The sequence below is a fragment of the Lactuca virosa genome, chromosome 5 (assembly GCF_052849685.1).
Source record: "Lactuca virosa cultivar CGN04683 chromosome 5, Lactuca_virosa_CGN04683_v6, whole genome shotgun sequence".
Taxonomy (NCBI): domain Eukaryota; kingdom Viridiplantae; phylum Streptophyta; class Magnoliopsida; order Asterales; family Asteraceae; genus Lactuca; species Lactuca virosa.
The window spans coordinates 67,696,125-67,706,125 of NC_136430.1; the positions used below are offsets into that span (position 1 = coordinate 67,696,125).

Sequence of the window (10,001 nt, forward strand, 5' to 3'; positions counted from 1 at the left end):
TGAATGGTAAAAATATTAATGTAAACGATATTTTTACAGAATCTGTTTACACTTTTAGAGAATGAACTTAAAATACAATTAGAAACTGAAATAAATCAAAATAATAAAAAAAATCTTAGAAAAACATTCTTTAAATTCTTGTAAGAATCTCACTCTCCTTGTTGTAATGGCTTCTTCTTCTACCAAAAACCACATTGCACTTGATCTTTTACCTGAATTCAAGTTGCGTTTGATCTTTTTTTTCCAATCCAAAAAGCACTAGAGAAATCACTTTTCAAGTTCACTTGATTCCTAACCATAGAAAAAGTTCACATCACCCGATCTTCTTTAAGAACCCTGAATAAATAAACCAATTTGTTTGTAATTGAAGACTAAACCTAAAGAAATACAAAGACATTTTAATAGAATATATTTATACAAAGACATTCTGACAGAATACACTAAAGACATTCTGTCAGAATACACTTATCCATGCATAACTTGAGACATGAATTTTGTAATTTCTTATTACAAGCTATAAAAACCACCATTGTGTTTTAAGAAAAATAACTAACAATTAAGAGATTTGATATAGGTTAAGAAAATAAACAATCAATAGAACTTGCAATTACCAAATCAATTTAGACAATAAATCCTACTCTACCGAACGATGAACAAAAGAAATCATCATAATTACCTTACTGTTCAAAACAATAACAATAATTTTGTTAATGGTCTTAAAAAAATTTAAGAAATTTAAGCCATTGAAAAGTGAACAATAAACCACATAATTGAAACCAATTCCCCAGACAATTAATAATCAATCGAAAATCACATAAATAGATGATGCTATAATAATTATTGTGAGGATTCAAGACAACTTTTGGACTAAATTCGTGGAATGGAATAATCAATAACTAAAAATCATATAAAAAGATGATGAAATATCTATATAAAAATCAAAATCGGTAACTGAGCAACAACGTATTTGCAATTTAAATAAAAAAATCACATCCCAATCAACAATCAAATAGTAATGAAACTAGAGAAATAAATGGAGACTGACCAGATAAATCGGTATGAATCCAAACATTTGGCACTGGGAAACCTAATTTTACGAGTTGATCGACTCTCAATTCTTTCGACTTAACCTATTCCTCCACATTATCTAAACAATTTCCAAAAAATAAAACATTATACGATGGTGATGATGAAGGTGATGAGGCGATGATGGTGGTTGTTGTTGACGATGGCGGAGAGGAGAAAATGGAAGAGTACGATCGTTTTAGAGAAAAAGGGGATAAGAACTTCGTCTGATGATTGTAGGGTAACAAACGGAGTTAAGCCTACCTTGATTTAATATGAGGAGATATGATTCTTGATTTATGGAGATTGGCTTCCAAGATGAAGACGACTGTTGGTGTTGGTACGATCCAATGACAATAATGGTTAAGAAGGCGGTCGTGATTTGTGGCTGAACGGACGTAGGGTTAAAGATATGAAACTGATTATCTTATTTATAGTGAAATTAATTGATTTAAAATTAACCAAAATTAACTAATAGTTAAGATTACGATTTTACCCTATCATTGTTTTTAAAATAATTGGTTCATATTAATCCCTACATCCACCAAGGTTGTAGAACTCGCTACTCGGTACCTACTCGGCCGACGGGGGAGTAGCGAGTAATCGGGAGTACTCGGGGAGTACTCGGATTCGGTAATTCATATAGAAATATTTTTTGGAAAATTATATATGTCAAAATCATAAGTTAAAATCATACTTTGATTGAAATATATAACAAAAATTAGATACATGTGAATACATAAAAACTGAAATACACACAATTGTCTCACTACGTGAATAATTACTGAAAATTTAAGATATATATGTAGTAATAATCACATGTTTGTGTTAAATAATAAATCATTAAGTGCATTATACATATTAATCTTGAATTCTTGATTTTTTTCTCTTTTTAATGACAATTTTGACCCTTTGACCGAGTTTGACCGAGTTGGCCGAGTTTGACCGAGTAGGCCCGAGTTTGACCGAGTTTGTCCGATTTTTGACCGAGTTTGACCGATTTTTGGCCGAGTTTGACTAAATCCGAGTTTTTTGGCCGAGTTGACATTACTCGCCTCGGTGAATACATAAAAACTGAAATACACACAATTGTCTCACTACGTGAATAATTACTGAAAATTTAAGATATATATATGTAGTAATAATCACATGTTTGTGCTAAATAATAAATCATTAAGTGCATTATACATATTAATCTTGAAATTCTTGATTTTTTTCTCTTTTTAATGACAATTTTGACCCTTTGACCGATTTTGACCGAGTTGACCGAGTTGGCCGAGTTTGACCGAGTAGGCCCGAGTAAGACCGAGTAGGGCCGAGTTTGACCGAGTTTGTCCGATTTTTGACCGAGTTTGACCGAGTTTGACCGATTTTTGGCCGAGTTTGACTAAATCCGAGTTTTTTGGCCGAGTTGACATTACTCGCCTCGGTGGAGGGCCGATTCCGAGTAATCGGCCGAGTAGGCTGAGTTTTGCAACAAAGCATCCACACAATAATTGTCCATATATATATATATATATATATATATATATATATATATATATATATATATATAAAGCTATGCTTTGATTAAGAAACATAAGAATCCTTGACAATTGAGGCTTTACCTTAACCCACCAAAAAGAATCGAACCATTTTCTCTAAGTTGAGATACGCAGACGGCAGACCTCCTTAAGACCTTAACCTTCTCGTATTTAGTCTCACTTCCGATCTACATCATGTCATATATACCTAACACAGTTACTTTGGGATAAGTGGATTGCTGACGTACTTACTTGGCAATCCTATGTTTTCGTAAGGGACCTAGCATATATATATATATATATATATATATATATATATATATATATATATATATATATATATATATATATATATATATATATATATATATATATATATATATATATATATATACTATGAAAGCATATATATTGATGCATGTAGTAATATAAAGAGACCAAAAAAGCATATCACTAATCAAGAAGGATAAACATGTGGTCATAAACAACCATATTGTCTTTTTGCCGACTATGAAAGCATATATATTGATGCATGTAGTAATATAAAGAGACCAAAAAAGCATATCAAGGATAAACATGTGGTCATAAACAACCATATTGTCTTTTTGCCGACATATGCTTGGCCTTACCACTTAACATCATGTGATCAATCTTTCTTTTTTAGACATAATTATCCGATAGTAGTCCATATCAGATTTGCAATAGTTAGGATTCGCAAGATCGAGGATATATCATATGTAGATCCTGGTCACCATCCATGTGTAGAGCAGCAGGAGTTGGGACCCCTCGTTCTGTTTTTAAGGTATTCGAATTTGCACAAGCCCTTACTTGTCTTATAACAGTGTCTTCAATATGTCTACAGTCTACATGATTTTACTATTTATAACACCCTATACTATGTCCAATAACTATGTGTTACGCAAAAAAAAAAAAAAAAAAAAAAAAAAAAAATACAACTGGGGACATTTGTGTTGGGATAGAGGGTGAAAGTAGGTGTACATAAAGAAGCCTAGAGCTTTTCCGTAAAGTAAAACTGTACATATTTTATACAACATTTCTCCGACATAAACACATAGTGTTTTAGTTTTGATGAATATCTATGATATAATGGTCTAAAGAAAATGAAAATTAAAACTGAAATTGATTAATGAAACGTTTACAAAAATACAAAACGTAACGAATTTAAATATTTCATTAACATTTGTGTGACGAGAACTAGCACAAGTTAATAGCGCGCGTTTTGGTATTCGTAATGCATGTTAGGCCATTCTGGTATGGTTGCAACGGACGGGTTCGTGGTCTAGCTGGTCACGAACCACGACCGTGCACACCATCCCGGTGGCTAGTGGTGGTTCGTGGTCGTGAGGAGCCGTGGTCGGGACAACGAATGCAAACGGAAATTGTGATTGGGTGCCACAGTAAAGGTCATATTTAGGGTTAAAATCTTTTTTTTTTTAATTTTACTATTCAAACAACATTAAACCACTTCTATAAATACCACACTTATTCATTCATTTTACTCACACAATTCTTTTTTCTTCTTCTCACAATCACACACTTCTTTTGCTTCATAAACTCAAAGCCAATGGCTCCTAAAAGAATGAATTGGTCAGAAAATGAAGAAGAGAACTTAGCATTAACATGGGTAGCTGTTTCAGAAGACCCAGAAATACCTCCTAATTTTTGGGTAAAAGTTGGAAACGTTTTCCATGATTTAATGGGTTGCCAAAGTCGTAATCTTGATGAAATATGTTCCAAGTTTTGCGACATGAGGGTAAAATGCCTTGAATTCAATGAGATTTATAACTTTGTTATAAACAACGTGGACGAAGCCGACCCGTTTGTTGTGGTCATGCACCAATATGAAGACACGAAACACACGCCGTTTAAACACATCAAAGCTTGACGAAAATTGAGAGAGTCCCCAAAATTTAGTCATTAAAAATAACGGTTTAAAACTAGTTTAAGTTCTTTGTGGTTGCATTTTTATTTATTATTATTATAATTTTTTTTTATTTTATGTTGTGTGTTTTAAATTAATGTAATCTTTGTTTTATTGAATAAAAAACTAATTTTAAAAAAATATATGTTTTATTGTGTTTGTGAATTAAATTTAAATAAAAAACTAATTTAAAAAAAATATGTTTTATTGAATAAAAAAATATGTTTTATTGAATAAAAAACTAATTTAAAAAAATATGTTTTATTGTGTTTTAATGTATTTTTGAATTAAATTTAAATAAAAAAATGAGGTGGAGTGGTGTGTTTAGTGGTAAGTATCTCATAGTTAGTGGTAGAGAATGTGGTGCTGATGTGGCACCCAGCACATATGTGGTGGGTATAACGGATGGTCTTATATTCAAAAATATCACGTTTCTTTTATCAAATTTCTTAAATAATATATTTTTAGAAACTAAATACTAATTAATTAAATATTAAAATTGTTATGTTTTTAATATAATATTATAATTTCATTTTAAAATATCTTATTTTATTATTGAATTATTAAAAAATTATGATCTTTACTATCATGTTTTATTGTGCGGTTTAATTGAGAATAAAGATAATGCAAAAAATCATCATTTTTATGTGTAGATTCTAAACTATACTTAATTGTTACTTGTTAGTGACATCTTGTCACTTTACCCCCATCCTTTTTCTTTCTCTCACATGCTAACGTTGTTGAGTTTGGCTTTAAATAGAAGTGTAGAAGTAACATAATAATACACATAGGAGCTTTGAAGATGGAGAATTCCCAGAAGCTTTGCAGAAAGTTCAAGGATGTTTCACTGGAAGAACTCAGAGATAGGCTTGCCGAATTTGCTAAAGTAAGGAACTGGGATCAGTACCACAGCCCAAGAAATCTCCTCTTAGCTTTGGTAATTAGTTAGAACTTCTGATCGATATCATATGTATTTAATTATCTTAAATAAGTTTTAACCATTTATGCAAGTATATTACAAGAAAAATATTAGATGATTGGTGATTCTAATGGATTGATGGCAGGTAGGGGAAGTGGGAGAGTTATCAGAGATATTCCAATGGAAAGGAGAAGTGGAGAGAGGTTTGCCAAACTGGAGCAATGATGACAAGGAACATTTAGAGGAAGAACTCTCTGATGTTTTGTTGTATCTGGTTCAGCTTGCTGATGTTTGTGGCCTTGATCTTGGCCAAGCTGCGCTATCCAAGATTGTTAAGAATTCCCAAAAATACCCTATTCTCGATTAGTTTTGCATGGTCCTTTAATATTATTTTCATATGATCGGGCCAAGATATATGAAATTAATGGGGCCTACAAGAGAGAATTGAGAAAAGGGTATGAGAGAATAAATCTAATATATGTTTTGGTGTTGTTTTGTTTCCTAGTTTTATGTTATACTAAATGGTCATAGTTGTCATTCACCAACATATCAAGATTTCTTTAAGAAATGCGTTTTTTCTTTTCATGTTTTGTCATGATCAATTCTTAGGACATCCAAAATACAGTCAATTTTATAGAGTTTAATGGTTGTTACTTTTATCATTCTATTTTTTATACAATTTATGATTTCTTTTTCTTATAATTGTTTGAACTCCACACAATTCCGAAAAAAACATATTTAGAAAAAGTTGTTTCTTTGTTAATCAATTTATATTAAAAAGTTCAATTTTCCACTTGAACGCTCAAAGACTATTAACTTCATATTCATATCTATTGAACTTCAAGAGTAAATTCCACTACAATTAAGTTTACTTCATTGAATACCAATTAGTCATTCCACAATCCGCATTATTCAACCATTGCATTAACTTATGCATATTATATATATATATATATATATATATATATATATATATATATATACTAGTCGAATCCCGGCGTGTTGCAAATGAATATAATTATTTGATTAAATAATAACATTTATAAATTATGATTTAATATTTATACATGAAAAACCAATGTCAGTAGCAAAATAAACTCTATAATTAACATATTAGTTTTGTTAATTGTAATAAATTTATATCATTAGTTTTTTCCACTATTATTCATAATTTTATAGATCGTTTTATGTTGTGTAAATTATATATCAAACATATAATGATTTCTATATATAACAAATACAAAGTAGTATAAAAAATAATAATACAACTTTTGATAATTTTATAGAACGTTTTAAGTTGTGGAAATTATATATAAAACGTATGCCGATTTGTATATAAAACAAATAACAAATAGTATGGAAAAACACTATGTTTTTAATAAAATAAAAACAATACAACATATACTATAACATTTACATCAAATAAAACTTATTAAACACTTATAAATCATTCAAAATAAATATTTAGAAATTAACATACATTTGATATATATAAACATTGTTATAAAGAATATGTGTTGAAATAACCATTGATGCGACAAAACTTTTTTTTTTCAACTCTTTCATTTTGAATTACAAATCTTTTCAAACATATGATTTTTTAATCAAAACTTACTTAAATACTACTAATCTAGCTACAATGTGTATAATAAATAAGTGAAAAATAAAAAGGCATTGCACATTAATAACCATAAGTTTAAAAAACTTTTGAATGTAGTGGAAAATATAGACATGTGACTAATTACATTTGTAACATCCCGAATCCCAGGTATATTATTTAATTATATTCACTTTGAAAAGGGAACTCGACGAGCTGGAGGCCACAACTCGTCGAGTAGAGATTGAGATAGCCGCAGGACTTTTAGAGTCTACTCGACGAGTCTGAGGACCCCGACTCGACGAGTAGGAACTGGGTGAGAAAACCCTAATTTTCAGGGTTTGTGTCCTATTTAAAGGACCTTAAGCCCTCATTTCCGCCTCCCTTATCATCCCAACACTCTGTGAGAAACCCTATTCATGTGTATCTCTTTGTGTGTGTGTGTGTGTGTGTGAGAGAGAGAGAGAGAGCGAAGCTAACTTTGAGTATTCTAGTGCACATTTGGAGGGGGAGTGAAGAGCATCAAGGCTTGGATCGAGAAGAGGCTTTTGGATCAAGAGTTTTTCGGTGCTAGCTTCTGTTTGGAGGTAAAAAGCTACCACTTTGATCATTTCTTTTGTTAGTTCTCTTTCTAGGGAGTTTTAGGGCTTTCTTCCATCCATCTTTAGGGTATTGAGTCATTTGAGCATGGCATGAGGCGGAGACATCATATCTGGACTGAAGGAGGTCCCTTGAGTCCAAAGATCCAAGCTTTATCAAGCTAGAGACAAGCTTTTATGCATTAGACCCCATATAGAGCTTATTATGGCATTTTGAGACCTATATGTCATGCATGGACGTAAAGCTTGCAGCTTTACATGGTATTTCAGCCTTGGGAGGCTAGATTTGGAGTTTGGGAAATTATTTCTGCTTAGAATCGTCGAAATGAAAATTGGTCTAGAGGGACTCGACGAGTGCATGAGCAAACTCGATGAGTCAGCAAGGGTTTCCCGATAGTCTGAACGCGCTACAACTCGACGAGTTGGTGAGACAACTCGACGATTTGAGTTGTGGTTTTCCTGACTTTCTGAGGACAGGAGGAACTCGACGAGTCACATAGGTGCACTCGCCGAGTTCGGTCAACATGGACTGTTGACTCAAGTGTTGACCTTCATTGAATTTTAGGGTTTGGTCAATAGTGGATTGTTGGAGACCATTGAGGGTAAAATGGTATTTTCACCCTTTTGGGACCTAGTGGTAGAGTTAGCCTGGTGGTTATTACAAATTGTTGATTAGAGATAATTATATTATGTAGGCGGAGTCTAGACTGTTCTTGGGGTGCTAGATCTACTTGCTTACTTACGAGGTGAGTCTTCTCACTACACTTACCTGAGTGGTAATGATGTGTGACCAGAGGGTCTTATTTAAGTTATCGACCGGAGGGTCCTATGCGCTTATATTGAGTTATGTGATATTATGCATCTTGTATTTGTGATATATGTTATATTATTTTGTGCATTATTGAGTTAGGACCGGAGGGTCCAAACCGAGTTGTGAGACCGGAGGGTCTTCACTGAGATATAAGACTGGAGGGTCCGACCCGAGCTGTGAAGGCGCCGGCTTGATTGTACACACGAGATGGAGTTTAAGATTTGAGGATCCTGGATTTTATCGAACAATTTATGAATTTGTGTTTGTAACAATTTGACAATTGTGGTGTTTGAAATGTGATATCGAGAATTATGTGGTTTTGAAAACGAGAAATTTGTTTGAAAATTTACGATGTTACAAGTTGGTATCTGAGCCTTGGTTTGAGGGATTCAGATGTACTCTCGGGTATGTCTGGACTCAAACCGAGGATTTGAGAAAAATTTTCTAAAAAGAAATGATTTTTCTAAAACGAGTAAGAGTTTTAAAGAGAAAACGAGACGGAGCAGTGTGTACAATCAGCCAGAGCCCGAACGGTGATTTCCCAAAATACCATTATTTGTTTATATATTATGAGATATTAGAGTTGCATGCTAGAGAATAGGCTAGGTACTTCAGAAATTAGGGCTAGATTTGTTTGATTCATGATGCCTTAGCCTAGGGTATGCTATTGATCAATCTTATCTGCTATTTACTCTATGTGTGTACTGAGTAGGGAGAAACACAGCAGGAATCTTTAGAGAGAGTTTTGAGTAATCTAGGAGAGGTGCCTAGATGAGCATTGAGGTATCTATCGAGAGAGTAGTTGATATCCGTGGGGATATAGTACTTGTGAATTAGGATCCTAGGAGGAGGACTTGGGACGATTACAGGATGGTGTGGAAGGTAGTATTGGGCCCGTACTACTGAAAGCACCGGATCTGTATGCGACCCAAGTAAGAACCTTAGGATACTAAGGAGCATGTAGGGGTGGGTAATGACGTGCGTGCTTGAGCTAGTCTCTGATGATTTTCATGTTTGTATTTCAGAGACGCTATGGTGGTTACCCACAACAACCCCGGGGGTAGTGGTACCAGTGACGGGGAGATCCGTAGGATCATACATGAGGAGGTGGCCGCAGCTATCAGAGAAGCTATACCAGAGATGTTCAGGTCTATCAAGACCACCCTGATTGAGACGTTTGATGAGCGATACGCTGCTGTTACGGAGGCTGCTGCTGCCGCAGCCACCACAGCCCTAACTGCTTCGAGGCCACAAGGGGGTGACTCATTGTTGTTCCGAGAGTTCAGCAACACGAAGCCACCTAAGTTTGATGGGGCGCAGGATCTGATCGCTTCCATGAGATGGATCTCCGACATTGAGGGGTGGTTTTATACATGTTCATGTCCAGAGCATTTGAGAGTCCGGTTCGTGCTGAACCAGCTTCACTTGGGAGCGAAGGACTGGTGGAAGTTTGTGACGACTAATTTTCCTCCGACAGATCATGCTGCAGTGACTTGGGAGAGGTTTACAAAGTTGTTTCGAGATGAGTATGTTCACCAGGTGGAG

The 10,001-nt window shown here is 33.8% G+C and overlaps 1 protein-coding gene and 1 long non-coding RNA gene across 4 annotated transcripts; one reads left to right on the forward strand and one right to left on the reverse strand.

The window, feature by feature from the left end:
- LOC145116533 (uncharacterized) lies at positions 1 to 2,854 on the reverse strand. Its single transcript, XR_013712150.1, has 2 exons — positions 2,673 to 2,854; positions 1 to 336 (listed from the first exon to the last, which is right to left on the reverse strand). It is a non-coding gene; the product is annotated as an uncharacterized LOC145116533 (long non-coding RNA).
- Positions 2,855 to 3,293: 439 nt separating this feature from the next.
- LOC145112051 (uncharacterized) lies at positions 3,294 to 6,034 on the forward strand. Of its 3 annotated transcripts, none has more exons than XM_079048265.1 (3): positions 3,294 to 3,390; positions 5,291 to 5,416; positions 5,595 to 6,034. In XM_079048265.1, exons 1-3 carry the CDS (start codon positions 3,346 to 3,348, stop codon positions 5,814 to 5,816), a joined length of 393 nt encoding a protein of 130 aa, XP_078904391.1. In that variant the 5' UTR covers positions 3,294 to 3,345; the 3' UTR covers positions 5,817 to 6,034. The 3 variants fall into 3 exon arrangements, with proteins under 3 accessions (XP_078904391.1, XP_078904389.1, XP_078904390.1); XM_079048263.1 differs by having other exon boundaries at positions 3,331 to 3,390; positions 5,291 to 5,467; XM_079048264.1 differs by having other exon boundaries at positions 3,331 to 3,390; positions 5,294 to 5,467.
- The last annotated feature ends 3,967 nt before the right edge of the window (positions 6,035 to 10,001 follow it).

Bases quoted from the DNA above. Each gene is read 5' to 3' on its own strand.
- LOC145112051 (XM_079048263.1), top strand. From the start codon at position 3,346: ATGTGTAGAGCAGCAGGAGTTGGGACCCCTCGTTCTGTTTTTAAG. The intron at 3,391-5,290 runs GTATTCGAATTT...GGCTTTAAATAG, and splicing joins CCCCTCGTTCTGTTTTTAAG to AAGTGTAGAAGTAACATAAT. The intron at 5,468-5,594 runs GTAATTAGTTAG...GATTGATGGCAG, and splicing joins GAAATCTCCTCTTAGCTTTG to GTAGGGGAAGTGGGAGAGTT.